The sequence below is a fragment of the Mesoplodon densirostris genome, chromosome 16 (genome assembly GCF_025265405.1).
Source record: "Mesoplodon densirostris isolate mMesDen1 chromosome 16, mMesDen1 primary haplotype, whole genome shotgun sequence".
NCBI lineage: Eukaryota > Metazoa > Chordata > Mammalia > Artiodactyla > Ziphiidae > Mesoplodon > Mesoplodon densirostris.
In genome coordinates, this window is record NC_082676.1 from 18,358,548 (window position 1) to 18,382,840 (window position 24,293).

The 24,293-nt window shown below is 45.4% G+C and overlaps 1 protein-coding gene across 1 annotated transcript in view; it reads left to right on the forward strand.

Moving 5' to 3' along the window:
• PTPRT (protein tyrosine phosphatase receptor type T) overlaps window positions 1-24,293 on the forward strand; it is an 825,916-nt gene that overhangs the window by 745,744 nt on the left and 55,879 nt on the right. The window contains exon 21 of the mRNA XM_060079174.1: window positions 11,413-11,500. Coding sequence (XP_059935157.1) covers window positions 11,413-11,500 — 88 coding nt within the window. The remainder of the gene's footprint in view (window positions 1-11,412; window positions 11,501-24,293) is intronic.

Consider the following 24,293-nt stretch of genomic DNA (forward strand, 5'->3'; position numbering starts at 1 on the left):
ATCAAAGTCTGCAAACTAGGGGGTCCTTCCCACTCACTCCTGGGCAGCTGCGTGAGGTGTTGCCTCTCAGCCTTTGTCAACACCATCACAGCCCCGGGCCCACACATTCTCCTTCATCCCCCACCAGGGGGACACAGAGGCTCCCAAGACTGTGCCAGGAACCTGCATGATCTCCCATGGAGACGTGCCACTCATCACAACTATCTAGGATTTTTCCAAGGATATCTTCGCACTGGGTTTATCCTGAAGAGCATGGCCTGGATGTTGAAAGGACTCCCAAACTGTGCCATGTCAGGACTCTGAGGGTGGACAGGGACGTTCATTAAACTTCTGCAGTGTCGTGGTGCAGAGGGTGCGTACATACTCTGTGGGGCCCCGTGGATCAGGGCAAAGGCGAAGTACATGGAGTCAGTGTAAGCAAAGAAATGCCCAGAGGGTCTGTCCAAAAGTGAGGCAGGAAGCTTTATGGTGTAGTGAGCTCCCCATCACCAAGGGCATCCAAGTTTGATGGTATCCAATTAACAGATGTTAGGGATCAGCTTATCAGCTGCCTGGAAGGCCATTGTGGAAGGGAGCACAAACAAATTATTTTCAAGGCCACTTACACCTCTGAGATTCCAGGATCTTTGCCTCTGTATGCACAGAAGCCATCTCACACACTATTTTTTTCCATCTATCCATCCATTCATTTATTCAAAAGGGGTGATTCAAGCACATATGAAATACAAAGCCAGTATTGGGTTATGAAGATACAGACATGAATAAGATGCTACCCTTTACCTGGAGTAGCCCATCACCAGGTTGGAAGACAAGACATTCAAATGATCAGATGTAAAGGAGTCCAGCTAATAATAGAAGTGACTGACTAGCTGGGGATGCAGTGGGATGGTGGGAAAGTAAGCAAGGAAGGTTTCACAAAAGAGAAGATGCTTGAACTGGGTTTTGAAGGATATGTAGGAGTTTACCAGCCAGACTCAGGTGGAAGAGAATTTCAGGCAGAGGGAACACTGTGTATATAGTCAATCTCAGAAGTCTGTAACACCTGAAATTGTCTCTGGCATTGTGTTTAGTTGCTAATCACTGAAATATTGTTTTAAGGGTAAGAAATGAGGCTGGAGGGGCATATGGGGTGAAATCATTAAGGACCTTGTACTAAAGAGTTTGGAATTTATACTGAAGTGACAATGGCAAGGGGAGTAACTGGGTCCTATTCACGTATTAGAAAGATGTCTCTGATTATACAGGAGAATGGATTGGACGGGACAAAACCAAAGCAAGAGGAGACCTGTGGGAAAGTATTTCTCCAGGTAAATTCACTATTTGCAAGAATCATGGCTGCACATTAGAATCACCTGGGGAGCTTTAAATACTCCTGATGCCTGATTAGACTCTGATTTAATGGTCTGGGGTAGGGCCTGGGAGTTTTAAAGCTTCCCCAGACAATTCTAATGTTCAGCCATTACAAAACCTTAATCTAACTGTAACCTGAATCCTGGCACATAATGAGTAGCCAGCAGATTTTTTTGCCCAAAAAATGAGTATGAAAACATGCAGAGGGTGCTATTCTCGGTTTCATGCACTTTAGGTGGATATTAGATGAATAGTGGCTTTTATTACAGAGGGTTTCAGGTAGAAAGCCATCCCCAGAGTATCAGCTTAAACATCAAGAAGTCTAATGCTACCACTGAGACAAGCACTCCCCACCCCTGCAGAGAACCAGGAGTATATAGGCCTGGCAAGTTGCCTGAAAGAGCTGGAGCTACCTGGCTCGGGTGAGAGGATGAGGCCAAGGGCTGGAATCTGAGTTCTAAGAGTTCCATGCCAAAGCACAAACCATTTGTGGTCTGCAGATGGTCTGCACTGGTGACAAGAGGGATGCAGGGTGACGGTCAATTATAATGAGTAAATACAGGATGAGGAGGGGAAAAAGGAGAGACAAGCTGTCCATTTGCAGAACGAGCACGCTCCTATCTCCATAGCACTTTTCCACACTCAGATTTAGGGCAGAGCCTAGAACCTGTTTTGCTTCTCCTCCGGGGTACCAGTCTAAGGGTTTCTGACACACAAAGAACAACATTTTGATCAAGTAATTGCTGGGAAGGCACTCTGTTCCCCCAGTCTAAAACCCTGGGCAAAACTAAGTTAGAGAACATGGCTTAGCCTAGGCAAGGACCTCTCACCCCATCTCCATTCAGTCTGGTATGGCTAGGTAGCAGAATGGGCACTCATTCTATCTACCCAACCACTGCACAGATGAGGAGCATGGTCATGCTTCTAGAATAAAGGTCAGCAAACTACAGCCACAGGCTAAATCCAGCCCAACACTTGTTTTTTGTAAATCAGGTTTTAGTGGAACACAGACATGCCCATGTGTTTGCATTGTGTCTAGGATTGTGCTCTCTCTACAACGGTGGAGTCGAGTATGAGTAGTTGGAACAGAGACTGCGTGGCTTACCAAGCCCATGCTGCCTTTTATCTGACCCACTACAGAAAAAGTTTGCCAACTCCTGCTCTAGAAGAAGACCCACCCAGCCTGGCTTGGAAGAGACATGGGAGACCGGAAGCAAGAAAGGGGGAATCATGCATGGTCTGGGCTTTGAATAGACAGTGGTCCTGCCTGCGCATAAAGCATTGCCCACTGAATGGCTGAATTTCTGACCAATCAGGTTACAGACTTCTCCTTGCTTAGCATGTAGACCTGGTAAGAAATAGGTGGGCAAAGTCAAGGCTGGTGTATTAAGATGACTGGAAGCTCCTCTCCCCTGCACTGCTGACAGGGAGCTATGTAGACTGAAGAGGTAGCACATTCAGTCTCAGAAGTAGTGCAGGGGCCATGAGCAGGTCATCCAGCCTGTTCCACCAGAGACAGGGTAGGGGCAGTAGTCAAGATGTGGTCTGACATTCATGCTTCTGCCGCTTTTCTAAAGCTGTTCCCACTCCCTGAAATGCCCATCTTCCTTCTCTGTGAGATAAGTGGCTGCACCCTCCCCAGTGTTTCCATAACACTTGGCTCATAACTCTGTTAAATCACGTCACATGGTTGTTTACTCGTCTGTCTTCTCTTAAACTGATGAGTCCCATCTCTTCCTTCCTTCTAACTCTCACTCTGAACCTCTATGTCCAACTTCCTGCTCAGTATCTCAGCTTGAAAGTTGACTAGTCATCTCAAACATGGCTGCTGCTGCTCCTGTTTTTTTATTGTTTTGGACATGTTTAGAAGCAAGTGCTATACATGGTTCTAAGTATTCAGTACTTTATGTACCCAGAACACAACATCTCTTTTTTTTTCTTTTTTTTTTTTTGCTTTATAACAAATTTAATCAGTTATACATATACATATGTTCCCATATCCCCTCCCTTTTGCGTCTCCCTCCCACCCTCCCTATCCCACCCCTCCAGGCGGTCACAAAGCACCGAGCTGATCTCCCTGTGCTATGCGGCTGCTTCCCACTAGCTATCTACCTTACGTTTGGTAGTGTATATATGTCCATGCCGCTCCTTCACTTTCTCACAGCTTACCCTTCCCCCTCCCCATATCCTCAAGTCCATTCTCTAGTAGGTCTGTGTCTTTATTCCTGTCTTACCCCTATGTTCTTCATGACATTTTTTTCTTAAATTCCATATATATGTGTCAGCATACAGTATTTGTCTTTCTCTTTCTGACTTACTTCACTCTGTATGACAGACTCTAGGTCCATCCACCTCATTACAAATAGCTCAATTTCATTTCTTTTTATGGCTGAGTAATATTCCATTGTATATATGTGCCACATCTTCTTTACCCATTCATCCGATGATGGACACTTAGGTTGTTTCCATCTCCGGGCTATTGTAAATAGGGCTGCTATGAACATTTTGGTACATGTCTCTTTTTGAATTATGGTTTTCTCAGGGTATATGCCCAGTAGTGGGATTGCTGGGTCATATGGTAGTTCTATTTGTAGTTTTTTAAGGAACCTCCATACCATTCTCCATAGTGGCTGTACCAATTCACATTCCCACCAGCAGTGCAAGAGTGTTCCCTTTTTTCCACACCCTCTCCAGCATTTATTGTTTCTAGATTTTTTGATGATGGCCATTCTGACTGGTGTGAGATGGTATCTCATTGTAGTTTTGATTTGCATTTCTCTAATGAGTAAAGATGTTGAGCATCCTTTCATGTGTTTGTTGGCAGTCTGTATATCTTCTGTGGAGAAATGTCTATTTAGGTCTTCTGCCCATTTTTGGATTGGGTTGCTTTTTTGTTATTGAGCTGCATGAGCTGCTTATAAATTTTGGAGATTAATCCTTTGTCAGTTGCTTCATTTGCAAATATTTTCTCCCATTTTGAGGGTTGTCTTTTCATCTCGTTGATGGTTTCCTTTGCTGTGCAAAAGCTTTGAAGTTTCATTAGGTCCCATGTGTTTATTTTTGTCTTTATTTCCATTTCTCTAGGAGGTGGGTCCAAAAGGATCTTGCTGTGATTTATGTCATAGAGTGTTCTGCCTATGTTTTCCTCTAAGAGTTTGATAGTGTCTGGCCTTACATTTAGGTCTTTAATCCATTTTGAGCTTATTTTTGTGTATGGTGTTAGGGAGTGATCTAATCTCATACTTTTACATGTCCCTGTCCAGTTTTCCCAGCACCACTTATTGAAGAGACTGTCTTTTCTCCACAGTACATTCCTGCCTCCTTTATCAAAGATAAGGTGACCATATGTGTGTGGGTTTATCTCTGGGCTTTCTATCCTGTTCCATTGATCTATCTTTCTGCTTTTGTGCCAGTACCATACTGTCTTGATTACTGTAGCTTTGTAGTAGAGTCTGAAGTCAGGGAGCCTGATTCCTCCAGCTCCATTTTTCGTTCTCAAGATTGCTTTGGCTATTCGGGGTCTTTTGTGTTTCCATACAAATTGTGAACTTTTTTGTTCTAGTTCTGTGAAAAATGCCAGTGGTAGTTTGATAGGGATTGCATTGAATCTGTAGATTGCTTTGGGTAGTAGAGTCATTTTCACAATGTTGATTCTTCCAATCCAAGAACATGGTACATCTCTCCATCTATTTGTATCATCTTTAATTTCTTTCATCAGTGTCTTATAATTTTCTGCATACAGGTCTTTTGTCTCCTTAGGTAGGTTTATTCCTAGATATTTTATTCTTTTTGTTGCAGTGGTAAATGGGAGTGTTTCCTTGATTTCACTTTCAGATTTTTCATCATTAGTATATAGGAATGCCAGAGATTTCTGTGCATTAATTTTGTATCCGGCAACTTTACCAAATTCATTGATTAGCTGTAGTAGTTTTCTGGTAGCATCTTTAGGATTCTCTATGTATAGTATCATGTCATCTGCAAACAGTGACAGCTTTACTTCTTCTTTTCCGATTTGGATTCCTTTTATTTCCTTTTCTTCTCTTATTGCTGTGGCTAAAACTTCCAAAACTATGTTGAATAAGAGTGGTGAGAGTGGGCAACCTTGTCTTGTTCCTGATCTTAGTGGAAATGGTTTCAGTTTTTCACCATTGAGGACGATGCTGGCTGTGGGTTTGTCATATATGGCCTTTATTATGTTGAGGAAAGTTCCCTCTATGCCTACTTTCTGCAGGGTTTCAATCATAAATGGGTGTTGAATTTTGTCAAAAGCTCTCTCTGCATCTATTGAGATGATCATATGGTTTTTCTCCTTCAACTTGTTAATATGGTGTATCACGTTGATTGATTTGCGTATATTGAAGAATCCTTGCATTCCTGGAATAAACCCCACTTGATCATGGTGTATGATCCTTGTAATGTGCTGTTGGATTCTGTTTGCTAGTATTTTGTTGAGGATTTTTGCATCTATGTTCATCAGTGATATTGGCCTGTAGTTTTCTTTCTTTGTGACATCCTTGTCTGGTTTTGGTATCAAGGTGATGGTGGCCTCAAAGAATGAGTTTGGGAGTGTTCCTCCCTCTGCTATATTTTGGAAGAGTTTCAGAAGGATAGGTGTTAGCTCTTCTCTAAATGCTTGATACAAGTCGCCTGTGAAGCCATCTGGTCTTGGGCTTTTGTTTGTTGGAAGATTTTTTATGACAGTTTCAATTTCAGTGCTTGTGATTGGTCTGTTCATATTTTCTATTTCTTCCTGATTCAGTCTTGGCAGGTTGTGCATTTCTAAGAATTTGTCCATTTCTTCCAGGTTGTCCATTTTATTGGCATAGAGTTCCTCATCTCTCATGATCTTTTGTATTTCTGCAGTGTCAGTTGTTACTTCTCCTTTTTCATTTCTAATTCTATTGATTTGAGTCTTCTCCCTTTTTTTCTTGATGAGTCTGGCTAATGGTTTATCAATTTTGTTTATCTTCTCAAAGAACCAGCTTTTAGTTTTATTGATCTTTGCTATCGTTTCCTTCATTTCTTTTTCATTTATTTCTGATCTGATCTTTATGATTTCTTTCCTTCTGCTAACTTTGGGGTGTTTTTGTTCTTCTTTCTCTAATTGCTTTAGGTGCAAGGTTAGGTTGTTTATTCGAGATGTTTCCTGTTTCTTAAGGTGGGATTGTATTGCTATAAACTTCCCTCTTAGAACTGCTTTTGCTGCATCCCATAGGTTTTGGGTTGTCGTGTCTCCATTGTCATTTGTTTCTATGTATTTTTTAATTTCCTCTTTGTTTTCTTCAGTGATCACTTCGTTATTAAGTAGTGTATTGTTTAGCCTCCATGTGTTTGTATTTTTTACAGATATTTTCCTGTAATTGATATCTAGTCTCATAGCGTTGTGGTCGGAAAAGATACTTGATACAATTTCAATTTTCTTAAATTTACCAAGGCTTGATTTGTGACCCAAGATTTGATCTATCCTGGAGAATGTTCCATGAGCACTTGAGAAAAATGTGTATTCTGTTGTTTTTGGATGGAATGTCCTATAAATATCAATTAAGTCCATCTTGTTTAATGTATCATTTAAAGCTTGTGTTTCCTTATTTATTTTCATTTTGGATGATCTGTCCATTGGTGAAAGTGGGGTGTTAAAGTCCCCTAGTATGAATGTGTTACTGTCGATTTCCCCTTTTATGGCTGTTAGTATTTGCCTTATGTATTGAGGTGCTCCTATGTTGGGTGCATAAATATTTACAATTGTTATATCTTCTTCTTGGATCGATCCCTTGATCATTATGTAGTGTCCTTCTTTGTCTCTTCTAGTAGTCTTTATTTTAAAGTCTATTTTGTCTGATATGAGAATTGCTACTCCAGCTTTCTTTTGGTTTCCATTTGCATGGAATATCTTTTTCCATCCCCTTACTTTCAGTCTGTATGTGTCTCTAGGTCTGAAGTGGGTCTCTTGTAGACAGCATATATATGGGTCTTGTTTTTGTATCCATTCAGCCAATCTGTGTCTTTTGGTGGGAGCATTTAGTCCATTTACATTTAAGGTAATTATCGATATGTATGTTCCCATTCCCATTTTCTTAATTGTTTTGGGTTTGTTATTGTAGGTCTTTTCCTTCTGTTGTGTTTCTTGCCTAGAGAAGTTCCTTTAGCATTTGTTGTAAAGCTGGTTTGGTGGTGCTGAACTCTCTCAGCTTTTGCTTGTCTATAAACGTTTTAATTTCTCCATCAAATCTGAATGAGATCCTTGCTGGGTAGAGTAATCTTGGTTGCAGGTTTTTCTCCTTCATCACTTTAATTATGTCCTGCCACTCCCTTCTGGCTTGTAGAGTTTCTGCTGAGAGATCAGCTGTTATCCTGATGGGGATTCCCTTGTGTGTTATTTGTTGTTTTTGCCTTGCTGCTTTTAATATGATTTCTTTGTGTTTAATTTTTGACAGTTTGATTAATATGTGTCTTGGCGTATTTCTCCTTGGGTTTATTCTGTATGGGACTCTCTGTGCCTCCTGGACTTGATTAACTATTTCCTTTCCCATATTAGGGAAGTTTTCAACTATAATCTCTTCAAATATTTTCTCAGTCCCTTTCTTTTTCTCTTCTTCTTCTGGAACCCCTATAATTCGAATGTTGGTGCATTTAATGTTGTCCCAGAGGTCTCTGAGACTGTCCTCTGTTCTTTTCATTCTTTTTTCTTTATTTTGCTGTGCAGCAGTTATTTCCACTATTTTATCTTCCACCTCACTTATCCGTTCTTCTGCCTCAGTTATTCTGCTATTGATCCCATCTAGAGTATTTTTTATTTCATTTATTGTGTTTTTAATCGATGCTTGATTCATCTTTAGTTCTTCTAGGTCCTTGTTAACTGTTTCTTGCATTTTGTCTATTCTATTTCCAAGATTTTGGATCATCTTTACCATCATTATTCTGAATTCTTTTTCAGGTAGACTGCCTATTACCTCTTCATTTGTTAGGTCTGGTGGGTTTTTATCTTGCTCCTTCTCCTGCTGTGTGTTTTTGTGTCTTCTCATTTTGCTTATGTTACTGTGTTTGGGGTCTCCTTTTTGCAGGCTGCAGGTTCGTAGTTCCCGTTGTTTTTGGTGTCTGTCCCCAGTGGCTAAGGTTGGTTTAGTGGGTTGTGTAGGCTTCCTGGTGGAGGGGACTAGTGCCTGTGTTCTGGTGGATGAGGCTGGATCTTGTCTTTCTGGTGGGCAGGTCCACGTCTGGTGGTGTGTTTTGGGGTGTCTGCGGACTTTTTATGATTTTAGGCCACCTGTCTGCTAATGAGTGGCGTTGTGTTCCTGTCTTGCTAGTTGTGTGGCTTAGGGTGTCCAGCACTGTAGCTTGCTGGTCGTTGAGTGAAGCTGGGTGCTGGTGTTGAGATGGAGATCTCTGGAAGATTTTCGCCGTTTGATATTATGTGGAGCTGGGAGGTCTCTTGTGGACCAGTGTCCTGAAGTTCGCTCTCCCACCTCAGAGGCACAGCACTGACTCCTGGCTCCTCAATTTGGGATGATGTGTTGTCTATTCATGTATTCCACAGATGCAGGGTACATCAAGTTGATTGTGGAGCTTTAATCCGCTGCTTCTGAGGCTGCTGGGAGAGGTTTCCCTTTCTCTTCTTTGTTCTCACAGCTCCTGGGTCTCAGCTTTGGATTTGGCCCCGCCTCTGCGTGTAGGTCGCCGGAGGGCGTCTGTTCTTCGCTCAGACAGGACAGGGTTAAAGGAGCAGCCTCTTCGGGGACTCTGGCTCACTCAGGCCGGGCGGGAGGGAGGGGCACGGAGTGCAGGGCGAGCCTGCAGCGGCAGAGGCCGGCGTGACGTTGCACCAGCCCGAAGCGCGCCGTGCGTTCTCTCAGGGACGCCGCCCCTGGATCCCGGGACCCCGGCAGTGGCGGGCTGCACAGGCTCCCGGAAGGGCGGTGTGGAAAGTGACCTGCGCTCGCACACAGGCTTCTTGGCGGCGGCAGCAGCAGCCCCAGCGTCCCACGCCTGTCTCTGGGCTCCGTGCTTTCAGCCGCGACTCGCGCCCGTCTGTGGAGCCCCTTTAAGCAGCGCTCTTAATCCCCTCTCCTCGCGCACCAGGAAACCAAGAGGGAAGAAAAAGTCTCTTGCCTCTTCGGCAGCTCCAGAGTTTTCCCGGACTCCCTCCCGGCTAGCTGTGGCACATTAGCCCCCTTCAGGCTGAGTTCTCGCCGCCAGCCCCAGTCCTCTCCCTGCGCTCTGACCGAAGCCCGAGCCTCAGCTTCCAGCACCGCCGGGGCGAGCAGACAAGCCTCTCGGGCTGGTGAGTGCCGCTCGGCACCGCTCCTCTGTGCGGGAATCTCTCCGCTTTGCCCTACCCAGGTATGTGGGGAGTTTCTTGCCTTTTGGGAGGTCTGGGGTCTTCTGCCAGTGTTCAGTAGGTGTTCTGTAGGAGTTGTTCCACGTGTAGCTGCATTTCTGGTGTATCCGTGGGGAGGAAGGTGATCTCCGCGTCTTACTCTTACGCCATCTTACCCGGAAGTAAAGAACACAACATTTAATTCGTGCTTCCCCAAACCTGTTTCTCCCCCATCTGTTTCTTCTCCATCTCAATAAAAGATGTGACTCTCCACTCCGTTCTTTAACCAGTCAGCCTTCATCCTTCTCTTTCCTTCATAGTCCACGTCTTTAGTAGATGTGTTGGTGCCCTGCCCACATCCCCTCCACACTCACTTTTCCCATGTATGCCCACCCATTGCCCGCCTTCTGCAAGCACTTGCAACTTTTTGCCTGAGTACTTCCTTAAGACAAAAGAATATGCACACCTTGTCTACAGAGCATGACAGAAGTGCCAAGGGATTTCCTAAGAGTTGTCCTCAATCAGTGATAGATGGGAACTGGGGGATAAATACCCCAACTCCCTTCTTCCTCTGGGAGAACAACTCTGAGCCATGAGATGGGCCTATGGGATTAAGCCTCAGGTGCAGTGGTTATTTGTTCGTTGATGTACCCTGTATTGGCGTTCTTCCCTCGATTGTCTGACTTTTCCCACTGTCCCACCCATGAGCTCCTTAGGATTGCCTCCCAAACAAATCTCATAGTAGAATCCTTGTTTCTGAGGCTGCTTCTGGGGGAAAACCAAAATCTGCAATATTCAACTGAACATCCTAAAAATAATCACTTCCCACCACATCTACTGCACCATCTTGGTCCAAGGTACCATCATCTCTTGGCAGGACTATTGTAACAACTTCCTAACTGATCTCCCTGCTTCCTCCCTGGGCCTCCTAGAGTCCCTATTCCATACATGAGCCAGAATGTGCTTTGTAAAACATAAATCAAATTAGCTAACTGCCCTGCTCGAAACCCTCTAATGGTTTCCTATCACACCTGGAATAATACCCAACTCATTACCAATGACCACAATGCCTTATAAAGCCTGAACTCTCCAGATGCTTTTGTCACTGCTTTCCCCACCTCATCCTTGAACATGGTCATTTGGTTACCACCTTTGCCTCCACTGTCCTCCCTGCCTGGAAAACACTTCCCACTTTTCTTGGCAGGACTGGCTTTTTCACATCATGAAGGAATTAGCTTAAATGTTACCTTCTCAGAGCAGCCCTCCCAGACTGTGCAATCCAAAATAATTCTCATGCAAGATCACTAGACCTCTGCCTTGCTTTATTTTCTTCACAGCATTTTACAGTATTTAAAATTCTATATGTTTGCTTGTTCGTTTGCTGCATCTCCCAGTTGACTGAAAGCTTAACGGGGCTTTGTCTATTTCGCTGTATCCCAAGTACCTAGAATAGCACCAGACACATATTAGGGGTTCAGATATCCGTCAAGTGAACGAATGAACAAATGACTCCCCTCCTGCACCAGATTTGAGCTCATGACACACAAAAGACATCAATAACATTTGAGTCCCTGAACAAGTGAATAAGCCAGGGAGGGGACAAGTCTGTGTTCTCCCCAGGCCCCATCCAAGAACACACAGTCGTTTGCACTGTGTGGCCCATCACAGTGGGTCTCGGTTTCCCCGTGGACACCCAGGTAAAGCTCCCATCTCCAGCCATTCTAATCACTCTGTCCTTTTTGTTCTAGGCCTTACCGGAGGGGCAGACAGCCTCGTGGGACACAGCCAAAGAGGATGAAAACCGCAACAAGAATCGATACGGCAACATCATATCCTGTAGGTGACCTTCTGGGAGGGCTCCAGGCTTTGGGCACACAGACGAAAAGGAGCTATCACTATTATTTACCTGGAATTTGTTACCACATAACCCTTGATGTTTCCAGATTTGGGTCCACGTGCTGAGCGTGGAGCTCTGTCCCAGCCTCCCTGCCATCCCCGGCCTGGATGACAGAGCATGGCTGATCTCAGCCAGAGGGGGCGGGCAGGGAGCTGGGTCCAGGCACGGTAGATGCAGGAAACCTCTGAAGCTTGGATCTTGCCCGCTCAAGAATTGTTCAGGTCGGGGAGGAAGCCCAGCCACAAGGGTGTTCCCAGCAGGCCCCCTCTGCAAAAACCCATCATGGCAGCATCTTGGGGTGGAGAGCAAGGTCCAGCCCGTGAAGGAGGGGCTGAGAACACCTAGGTGAGAGATAATGCTCTTCCAAGGAGGTCGAGTCCCAAGCAAGGATGGGTTCTCAGAAGGAGGCAGGAACTCTGGCCTACAGCTGAGGGTTTGGGCCAGCTCAGGGCTCAGGGGAGCCCAAGGTTACCCTGTTCACACAAGAGGTAGAGTTTAGGGCATCACGACTCCTGCCAGACCCCACTGCTGGCCGGGGCAGGGCCCTGCGGTGAGTGCCTGCCACTCAGGGCCTAGGTTGGCCTGGGTGTTTGGTGGCCCTGAGCCTGCAGGAGAAAGCTTGTTTTGTGTGGACCTGGGGCAGGGAGGCGTGGAAGAACATTGACTTTTGCTCAGCAGTGAGCTCTAGCGTTCCTGGAAGCACCCCCTGGTGTGTGATTTGATGAAAACAGTGGCACAGAGTAGTTCCAGCCCTCTGGAGTCAGACTGGCTGGGCTCCTATCCCAGCTGTGGGGCCCTGGGCAGGTGACCTGACCTCTCTGAGCTTCAGTTTTCTCGCCTTTAAAGTGAGGAAAAGAATAAAGATAGGATGGTTGAAAAAAGGTTCGTAAAACCCTTGGCACAGTACCTGGCACCGTTACTCGTAGCCATAGAGTTCCTTTCTCAGGGTCACTGATGAGCAGTGTGGATACACCATCCTCCTTATTTTAAGCAAAATTCACTGAGTACCCATGTGGGGATGTGGAATAAGCCAGGCTGGGGCAGGGAAGCATAATCAGATGTCTATTTTGGAAGGATCACCAGGGCAGCTTATTGGGAAGGTGGATTTGATTGAGAGAGGCTGGAGGCCGAGGGACCACTTAGGCTACTGCAAGAGTCCTAGCAAGGGACGAGGGGGCCTGAACAAGGGCAGTGACAGTACTTGTGTGGGACCCTGCATGCTATTCAGTGCTGGAAGGAAAGGGAGAGAGAGACTGCCGTAGAACTACACACCACACACAGTTCACATACAAGTATGATCATTGCCAGATACTGGTATGCACAGCCTTCTACACAACATAAATACAGAGGACAGACTTACCTCATACAAAATGCCAAGCACATACTCTGATTAGAACAAGAGTCAACAACAGCCCCTGTCTGCCATGGCACATCCAACCTGGACCATTTGACATCTCACCAGTTGGGTACGAAGCATCCCTTGGTCTCAGTTCTCAGAGTAACCCAGTTGAGCCAAAAAAAAAAAAAAAAAAAAAAAAATCCTGAATAACAAATTACTTCTAGCACAGTTCAGTGTTTTGTTTTGTTTTCTTTAACTGTCTAGACATTGCCTAAGAAAAAGCTTAGAGGAAGAAAGCGTAAGATACAGGTGGCTTGTAAAGGAAAAAAGAGTCAGAAGTTTTAGCTTAGCTGTTTCCTGTGCTGATTTAGAAATCGGCTATGAATAGGAGAACTAATCAGAAAAACATTTATAATTCGTCTCTTGGAAGAGAGTAATGCAGACAGCAAGATTTCTTAAAAAAATAAATTTCTTGCAAATGTAGTGTTGGAAAGAGACGTTCAAACAGTCAGGAAATGTGTATAAAGACCTATGATGTGGGGGCCTTCTCTGAGCCAGGCCCTGTGCTGGGCACTGGGACACTCAGTCTCTGCTGCCAGGGAACTAGCATTCCAGGCACAGGCTTTGCTTGCTCTGACCATCCTCTACTTGAGCACCATCGTGTACTAGTGCCCTCAAATACCTGGTCACTTGTCTGTTCCCCATATCAGATGGTGAGTTCAGATGGGATCCACTAAATTATAGGCTGTAAGACCTCGTGTACTCACTCTAAGCCTTAGTCTTCTCTCTGTAAAATGGGTATAATGATGCAATAGTATAAGAGAACATAATAATAGAAAAAATAAACAATTAGAGCACAGTGAAGAGACCCTGTCCCTCGAGAGACAAGGGCATCCAGGCTGGGCCAGTTATCTGGTCCAAAGCCTGAGGAGCCCAGGACGAAAGCCTTGGTATCTTTCTGGACGTCCCACTGCCCACCCTTTGCGCTCAGCATCCGTGCCCAAGCCATCATCAGATCTCACCTGGCCTCTGCCCACCTTCTTCCTGGTTGTTCCACATCTATTTTGGCCCCCAAATGCATCCTATCTGATCTCTAACAGAAGCCAGAGGGACCTCCTCAAAATATGAATTGAAACATGTCACTGTCCTACAGAAAACCCTTCAAATGGCTTCCTTCAGTGTTGAACCCTTCTCTTCCAAAGGCCCTCAGCCCTCTCTCCATCGCATTTCACACCGTGTCCTCTCCACCACAGTCTCCTCGGTTAAGCCCCACCAGCCTTTCAGTACCTTGAACTTTACACGCTCATCTGTGACACAGGGCCTTTGCACATTCTCTTCTCTCTATCAACATGCCCGTCCCTCCTCTCTTTGCTAAGTTCTACTTATTCTTCAGATCTTAGCTCAGGTATCACTTCCTCAGGGAGTTCTTCTGACCATTATAATTTGGTCAAAACCCCATTATTCACTCCGAGAGCACAAGGCATGTCTTCTCCTTATTTCTCATCAGTATTGTGATTTGAGAGCATTTGCATGACTGTCTGTTGGCTGCCGGATCTCCTCACCCGAACAGGTGTCCTGCTACAACAGAGCTAGGGCTCTCTTGCACTTCTGTGTCCCCAGACCTGGCTCAGGGCTGGTGCTCAGTAGACAGGACTGAATGTGGGAATGCACGGACTCCCTGCAAGGCCCCAAAGGGCTTGAGCCATGGGTCTCTCCCTTCTGGCTTCCCCCCCAAAATAGAGAGCACCCAGAAAGGATGGATGGAGGAAGTCTGGATCAGGATGACTCTAGGAACAGTGATAGTCGATCAAGGAAGACATTCTGAGCCTGAAGGAAGAGGGTGGAGAGATGGGACACAGGAGGGAGAGGGGAGGACAGTCGTATCCCCTTCAGGAGCCACGTCTGAGAAGGCAGGATTCCAGGCCGCAGGGAGAACAGTGAAAGGGATTAGACTCCATCACAGGGAGCAGAAGGTGCCGTCCGGGTCCCATCCACACCCCACGGCTCCGACGCCTCCTGGTGCAGTAGCTCCTGCTGGCATCCAGGGCCGGGACTAGGGTGAGGCAGGCGACACACCCAGCGTGCAACCTTCCAGGGGCTGCTCAGTCTCAGCTGTTGACCCTGCACCTGCCTGACCCTGAGAGCAAGCGCCTCCTTCAAGTGTGTGCCCTGGGGCCTCACTGGTTCCCCCCAGTCCTGGCCTGTCTGCATCTCTTTGCCTGAGGACTTTCTCCAAAGCTGGGCCAGGATGCTGTGCCCAGGCACAAAGCGGTCTCTCCCTAGACCATGCAATAGCCCAGCTGCTCATCCTTGCCTTCACTGGGGTGTGTGTTCTGCACCTGTCTCCAGAGCTTGCGTGGGGCGTGGGCTGCAGTTGCCCACCCTCCCTGGGCTGCCTCCTCTTGGCTGTCTCCCTCCCCTCCCCCTTTCCTCCTGGTGTCCTCTTCTCTTCGTATGTAAACGGCTTGCACTGGAATCCTCATCTTGTATCTACTTCTGGGGAAACCCAAACAGAGGCAGAGGAAATTCAGACACCTCATGATACCATCTTGGTGGGTTTAAAGAAACCTGAATCTCCTTTCTAATGTACGGGTCAGTAATTCTGCAGCCAATTGTGGCTGGACCGGGTCTGCCCTCAGTCCTGAGAGGAGGCAGTGCCAGAGTAACCAATCCCAAAGCAGCGCACGGCATAAAGGGGAACCAAGAAAGAAAGAAAAAAGTCCTGGAATTGACATGAAAAAAGGAAAAGAGAAACAGCCTGGAGGATTAGAAAGTGTTCCCGCCCTTGTACGTTTCCCTCCCGGAGGCAAAGTCGGCACTGGCTCGATAAATAGAAATATTCTTGGTGCAAAAAGAAAACCGGGTGTGATTAGCATCTTAAGGAACCCAGGGCACTCGGAGGCTGGAGCGGAGGACAAAGGCCCAGGCCTGGGAGAACAGAGATGAAAGGGGAAGAGAGGGAGGGAGGGCACAGTCTGCCAATGAAACAATGAAAGAGAAACCTTGGCTAAATAAACCCTTTCTTCCAAATGATTCTGTTTGGAATTTAGCAATAGAGACAGTGGGGTTTCCAGGGAGGAGAAAAGAAAGGAAGTGAAAGGAAAGGAAATGAATGGGGAAAACAGAACAAAGACTTCTTTACTTTTAAGTAGCCCTGGGGTGTATATGGTGGACAAGGGGAAATTTCAAGAATACCAAGCGTTCCCCATGTGGAAGTTGCAGAGGGTGCTTCCTTGACTGGAAGGAAATTACCCAGAGGTGAGGAAGTGATCTCAGGGGTGCAGATTTTATCAAATGAGGCTTCCCTTCTGGCATCTGTTGGGGTCCCAGCAGGAAATAGATGGGACCTTCAAAGAGGGTGATTTGAGGATAATTTAATCAAGTGACTTTTTTTTTTTTTTTAAATGAAAATGTGAGCTAGCTGTGGGAGACTACAGGGAATAGTGTGGCACCCTGGGGCTAAATGCCATGCCTAGGCCGCAGAGGATTCAGTAAGAAGAGGTTCCCAGAACCCAGAGAGAGAGGACCTGGTCAGAGGTGTGACCTTTAGTGGCCTTGCAGCCAGCCCATGGTGACCCCAAAAAAGGGAGCTGAAGGGATGAGTACCTCGATGGCCCTCCCCACTTAGTCCAGTCTTCTGCCTGTGCTTTCCAGTGGCTGAACCCAACCAGAGCCAGAGGACAAGGGAATCTGTAGACAGAGTCCAGTGGTTCTCAAAGTGTGGTCCCTGGAGCAGCAACACCTGAGAACTTGCTAGAAATGCTCATTTTGGGGTCCCATCTAGACCTGTCAAAGCAGACATTCTGGGGGTGGCACCCAGCAATCTCTGTTCTAAAAAGCCCACCAGTGACACCGATACACTCTCAGGTTTACGAACCTCTCATCTTTTTTTTCTTTTTCTTTTTATTAAAGAAAAGTTGATTTACAATGTTACATAAGTTTCAGGTGTACAGCATAGTGATTCAATAATTTTTTTAGATTATACTCCATTTAAAGTTATTATAAAATATTGACTGTATTCTCTGTGCTGTACAATATGTCCTTGTATCTTATTTATTTTATACATAGTAGTTTGTACCTCTTAATCCCCTACCCCTGTCTTGCCCCTCCCCCTTCCCTCTCCCCACTGTAACCACTAGTTTGTTCTCTCTGTGAGTCTGTTTCTGTTTTGTTATAATCATTTGTGTTATTTTTTAGATTCCTCAGTGATAATATATAGTATTTGTCTTTCTCTCTCTGACTTATTTCACTAAGCACGATACCCTCCAGGTCCATCCATGCTATTGAAAATGGCAACATTTCATTCTTTTTTATGGCTGAATAATGTTCCCTTGTGTATATATACCACATCTTCTTTATCCATTCATCTCTTGATAGACACTTGGGTTGCTTTCATATCTTGGCTATTGTAAATAATGCTGCTGTGAACATTGGGGTGTGTATACCTTTTCAAATTACTGTTTTCATTTTCTTTGGATATATACTCAGGAGTGGAATTGCTGGATCATCTGGTAGTTCTCTTTTTAGTTTTTTGGGGAACTTCCATACTGTTTTTCCACAGTGGCTGCACCAATTTACATTCCCACCAACAGTGTACAAGGGTTCCCTTTTCTCCACATCCTTGCCAATATTTGTTGTTTGTGGTCTTTTTGATGATAGCCGTTCTTACAGGTATGAGGTGATATTACACTGGGGTTTTGATTGGCATTTCCCTGATGATTAGCAAGGTTGAGCGTACAAACCTCTGATGTTATCCACAGAGATCAGCTTCCAGTTTAGAGAGGCAGGTGCGGAAGGCTGAAGGGCAAACAGGAGACCTAGGACATTTTCATTTTCTGAGACCTCTAACCCCCTACGTTAAGACAAGCCACTGGGCTCAGGTGTCTTGGAGTACTGGGCACGGGGTCCAGCATACCCAGGTGCTAGTCTCAGTTCTGCCCTTTACCTCGCGCATGACCTTCAACATGGTCACGTCATCTCTCTGACACTCAGGTTCACATCTTTCAGTGCAAAGAGTGCAAATTAAGATGAATAAATACTGACTCTGAACCTGGTTGTATAGACTTTTAAACCTAGATGACACTAAGTCTAGCCTCTTTGAGTTCACAGGCAAGGAGCAATGGTCCAGAGATGTAGAGCCCTGCCCATGGTCACGCAGAGTCTGTAGGACAGCCAGGACCAGAGCTCCGGGCTCTTGCTGCCCGGATGCCACGAGTTCCCTACCAAGGAGTCCCTCTGCATCTAGACATACCTGTGCTCTTGGGGGAGCATGCGCTGAGGACTCTGACCTCAGAGCGGAAGATCAGGATGAACCCTTCAGAGAGGCTGTTTTCACTTCCAGAGAGGAACTCAGATTCAAGTCAAACTCAGGGGCTCCTTCTCAGAGCTGTTGCTCTGCTGACTTCTGGGGAGACCGTACTGGATGTCAAAACGGGTGCCTTGTTCAGTGTTCCCAACTCCCCCTTCTCCTTGGCTGTCTCTGAGGGTGGCTCCTGCCAGGGCCTTACAGAGTGATCCTGGTGCAGAAACCTTCAGTGCCCTTGTTTGTCAGAGGACTTGTTCGGGTCAACGGAGCCCTCTCTGACTGCTTGCCGGGACTGCCAAGAAATTAAATGTCCCCAGGAGCAGCTCTCAATCCATGACTGATGGGGGTGCGGGTATAAGTACCCCAGGTCCCTCCCCGCTGAGGTGGAATAACTTGGAGGTGTGTATTCACACTCTCTCCTGGAGTAGCAGGAGAAAGTAAGCCCCAGCTGTCTACAGCAGTAACTTGCTTGATGACACAAGCCTCACTGGTTTCCTTCCTTTCTGCCTCTTACTTCCCATTCCCCTTCCAGTGTTTCCCGGGATCATCTCCCAAAGCAAGTCCTTGCATTTCAGTCCTTGTCTCAGTTTCTGCTTCGGAAGGAATCCGGATCAGAAACCTTCCTCTCTTTCTTCAGACAGTCCCCTTAGTGGGGTGTGGGCTGGACATCCTGCTTCGGATGAATCCACAAATTCATCGGATAGGCCACTGTCCCCCAACTTCTCTCAGTGCTCTGTGCCTCTATGCTTAAGGCCCCTCTATGGCCCCAAAGCTTTCATCTGTTGGAACAGCTCCTCACAGGGCCCTGCAGAATGGAGCAGCCCAGCCTCAGCCAGCAGGGAACTGGCACAAGGAGACGCACAGAATGTCGGGCTGTTTCCCTGTCATACCCAGGCCACCTGCTACCTTGGTAATGGTAATTCAATCAAGATTGAATGAGGAGACCTTTAGCTTCAGTGGGGTACCTGGGCAGTCTCGGCAGGATTACCTGCGTCCTTGCTCTCCACTCGTGCAAGATGATGGCCTTAACATTTCCAGTACTTCTAGGAAATGATTTTTCAGCTCCACAATTCATTGTAATGAGTCAAATCTCTTTCCTCGGAAAAATTGCACCTTTTCTTTACCTTCCTCAGTGCCCAGAAGACAGGAGGAAAGCGTTCTGTATCCAAATGCTATTGTCTTCCCCGCCCCACCTCTCTGAAGTGATTCTCTAAGTGGATGTGACTTGAGAAGGCTGACTTATTGGGTTACCTCTGATGATGGAGGAGGGAGGAGGAACTGTGGTTTGCTTTGAGAGTTAGAGCTGTGTGTGGGAGGACACTGAGCCCTCTCCCCTGGCCAGGGATGGGGGCTGGGACACACAGTGGGATGGGACAGTGTCAGAGTCAGAACCGGCATGGGTGTAGAGGCAGTGCGTCTTGGGGTTCCCGGAGAGGTAGGGACCCCACTACTCTACAAAGAAGCTCTCAGCCTTACACCTTCTGAGTTGTTAAATTTCTTGGAGCCTTGATTTTCTCAGCCACAAAATGGGTTATGATGAGAAGCAAATGGCATAGCATCCATAGGCTTCTAGCATGGTGCCTGGAGCATCTTATGCACTCCACAAGATAAATTTCTGTTCCTTACACCCAGCACAGGTGAGTCTCTAGTCTCATGGCCTAATTCCAGTAAAAACTTTTGGTCTTTCCCAAGACAAATTGAATAGCCAAGGCACCCCCTATGCTAGATAACTGAACATCAAATGGTCTGTACGTTGAAACCTGAGTGTGCATCAGAATCTCCTGGGGGGCTTGTTAAAATACAGATTGCTGGGCTCCACCCCAGAGTTTCAGATTCGGTGGGTCTGGGCTGGGACTCCAGTATCTGCATTTCTAACAAATTCCCAGATGTCATTGATGCTATTGGCCAAGGAACTATATTTTGAAAACCACTGGTCTAGAATTACAATAAAATTGAATTTACACATTTGCATTGATTTCTTACAATACACCAGGTGCCTTCATATCTAACTGCTTTTCATCCTTGCAACAAGTCTGCAAAGGTAGAGAGGATTTTGATGTTGTCGTTGGGTAAATTGAGGCTCGGGAAGGTACATCAACTGCTCTGGGTGATAGAGTTAGTGACAGACCTCAGGTCTGCCTTCAGAGCCTTCCCAAGCCCTCCCTCTCTGTGCTGAAGGCAGTGATTGGCTGCCAGTCTTGGGTCTGCAGGTGGGGTGAGGGGTCAGCTATGAGGCGAGGAAGAATTTGAGCACAGGATCCAGGCACACTATGCCAGCCTTGTATAGAGGAAAGGGCCTGGGTCCCAGACCAGGTTACCTAAAATCAATTGTATGGCTAAAAGCAAGGGACTGGCTCCTTTCTTGTTCTCAGCCTTTCAGACACAAATATGAATTCATGTATTGAACAGATAATTATTGAGCACCTACTATGTGCCATACACTGTAGAGGAGTTTAGTAAATAAGGTGCCCATTCTTAAATAGGGCATGAAGGAGAGCCATGGGTTAGTCAGATCGTCACAGAAATAAAACTGCTCTAAGAGCTCTGAAGACAAGTACAGGGAGCTATTAGAGTCTGGGGTGGAGAGATCATAGAAGGCTTCCTGAGGAAGGAAGATTGAGCTGAAGAATGAGATGTTGCCAGCCTTATGGGGTTGAGGGCATTCCTTTCATGTGCAAAGGCCCTGTGGTCAGAGCAGACATCATGCATTTGAGCAACAGAAAGAAGGGCACAGTTTTCAGAGTAATATGTGGGGAGGGGGGCATGAGGCTGGACTTGGGAAATAGGTCTCAAAGCAGATCATGCAAGGCATTGTGGGGTCTGGTCAGGGTTTGTTCTCTGTCAGTGATGTCTTGGAACTGATTCATACCAGCTTGCAAGAGATGATGGTTATATTTTCAGGAATTTTGTGAGCCAGTTGATACCACGTTGGTAGCTTGAAATCAGTCATGGTGGGAGTATTTATATCACAGAAATCAGATGTCACAGATCAGGGCCATTTCTTCCTCCAGAGAGCTCTTTGTTAAACTTTTACAACCTACCACTGGGCTTTGTTCGAAAACTACAAGGAACAGATTGATTCTAGAGGGGCAATGTTTCTGTTCCCCTTGAGTTGTGTTCCAGGGAGCTCTTTGGATCTCCATGTCTTTGCAGTTATGCCTTCTCTCTACCAGTGGCCACTGGTTCTCTCCTCCTCCGTGCAAGCCAGTGCTGGCCCACCTCCTACCTCAGCTGAGAGCCAGGTAAAGCCAGGCTCCTGCACCTTCTCTTACCTCACCGTTGAGGAGTTTGTTTCTCCTCTATGTGACTTCTTCACTCGTCTTGAATATCAAACAAGGAGTACCAGATTAGCTGTTTCTCAAGCTTGCAAAATGTAGATAGAGCATAATGAACTTTCTGGGCTGCTTGTAAATTACTTTGTATAAACTCCTTTACATCACCCACTGCCCCATCTTTCTCCATGTGCATGTGGATAAACACAGTTTTTTTTTATCCTTCTAATTATATAAAGTTAGAAGGAGAAGGGGACACAGAATAATATTAGCATCTCCCAGAAGGAATAAATAAACCATGAGGGCAGTGCTACTCCTTGCAATGCCTTTCTGGTGGACCTATAGCTGAATTCTGCCCTTTCATGAATATACACAGTAACTCTTTGCCTCTGCAGAAAGATGGATTTACATTTTGTACAGAAGGGCAAATGGGAAGCACTAAGTTTCTAACCGTCTCCGCCATCAGCTCACTGCCTGCTTCACATCCAGTCCGGAACCACCATTTATTACGCACCTGCTGCATACCAGGCACTGTCCTCACACTTTTTTTAAGAGCAGTTTTAGTTTCAGAAACATTGAGCGGAATGTCCAGAGAGTTCCTGTTTACTCCTACCTCCCACCCCGCTTCAGTTTCCCCTGTGATTAACGTCTTACATCAGTGTGATACATTTATTACAATTGGTGAACCAATATTGATCCATTTTTTTAATAAGGTAGTATCTCATTTTTTTATTGAAGTTTAGTTGATTTACAATATTATATGTTACAAGTGTACAATATAATGATTCACAGTTTTTAAAGGTTATACTCCATTTATGGTTATTATAAAATATTGGCTATTTTCCCTGTGTTGTACATTACATCCTTGTAGCTTATTTTATACATAACAGTTTGTACCGCTTAATCCCTTACCCCTATAATGACCCTCCCCTTTCCCTTTCCCCACTGGTAACCACTAGTTTGTTCTCTGTATCTTTGAGTCTGCTTCTTTTTTGTTATAATCACTAGTTTGTTGTATTTTTTAGATTCCACATATAAGTGATATCATATAGTATTTGTCTTTCTCTGTCTGACTTATTTCACTTAGCATGATACCTTCCAAGTCCATCTATGTTGTTGCAAATGGCAAAATTTCATTCTTTTTTTATGGCTGAGTAATATTCCATCCCATATATATACACCACATCTTTTTTTTTTTTTTTTTTTTTTAGTGTTTGGGTTTTTTTTTCTCTTAACATTTTTATTGGAGTATCATTGCTTTACAATGGTGTGTTAGTTTCTGCTTTATAACAAAGTGAATCAGTTATACATATACATATATCTCCGTATCTCTTCCCTCTTACATCTCCCTCCCTCCCACCCTCCCTATCCCACCCATCTAGGTGGTCACCAAGCACCGAGCTGATCTCCCGGTGCTGTGCGATCCATTATTACTAGCTAAAGTCCATAGTTTACCTTCGAGTCCACTCTGTGTTGTGCAGTTCTGTAGGATTTTAAACATGTACAGTGACACATATCCACCATTACAGTCTTATACAGAAGTGTCGCTGCCCTAAAAGTTCCCTGTGCTCTACCTAGTCATCCCTGCGCCCAAGTCCCTGGCAACCACGGATCTTTTTACTGCCTCTATAGTTTTGCCTTCTCCAAAATGTCATAGAGTTGGAATCATACACTATGAAGCCTTTCAGGCTGGGTTTTTTCACTTAGCAGTATGCGTTTATGTTTCCTCCATGTCCTTTCCTGGTTTGAGAACTCATTTCTTTATATTACCAAAGACATGGAGGTACCATGACTTGTTTGTCCATTCACCTATTGAAGGACATCTTGGTTTTTCTTAAGTTTTGGCAATTATGAGTAAACCTGCTACAAACATCCATGTGCAGGTTTTTGTGTGGACATAAGTTTCAGCTCCTTTGGGTAAATACCAGACAGTCATTGCTGGATCATATGATAAGAGTGTGTTTAGTTTTGGAAGAAATTTCCAAACTGTCTTCCAAAGTGGCTCTACCATTTTGCTTTCCCATCAGCAGTAAGTGAGAATTCCTGTTGCTCTCCATCCTCACCAGCATTTGGTGTTGTCAGGGTTCTGGATTTGGGCCATTCTAGTAGGTGAGTAGAGGTATCTTTTTGTTGTTTTAATTTGCAGTTCCTAATGACATATGATACTGAACATCTTTTCATATGCTTATTTGCCATCCATGTATCTTTTTTCGTGAGGTGTCCGTTCAGATCATTTGCCCATTTTTTAATGGGGTTGTTTTCTTATTGTTGAGTTTTAAGAGGTCTTTGTATACTGTGGATACAACTCCTTTATCGGATAGTCTTTTTCAAACTTTTTCTCCCAATCCGTAGCTCATCTTTTCATTCTCTTAACGTCCTCACACTTTTCATGCCTGCATTTTCTCATTTAATCCTCCCAACATTCTGTGAGCTATATAGTATTGAGCCATGTAGCATTTTCCTAAGAAAACCAAGGCTTCGAGAGATCAACTGACTTGCTAAGCAATGGAGCTAAGATCTGAACCCAGATCTGACCCATAGCTTCAGACCTCCCATCACCACGTCTACTCTCCTACTTGCCACAGGTTAGCCCATGTGGGAATAAATCTTGATCATTTTGTACTAAAGTACCCTTTCACAGTCTCAGAAGGTAGTCTCTATTTGGATGCTCTGCAGAGCCCGGCATGGTGACTTGCATCTAAGTACCTGAATAGGGTGTAGAAAGCCCTCTTCAATCTAACCCCCACCTACCTCCTCTGCCTCTTCTCCCACTGCTACTTGCCTCCCATTCCATGTTCACAAGACAAGAAACTGTT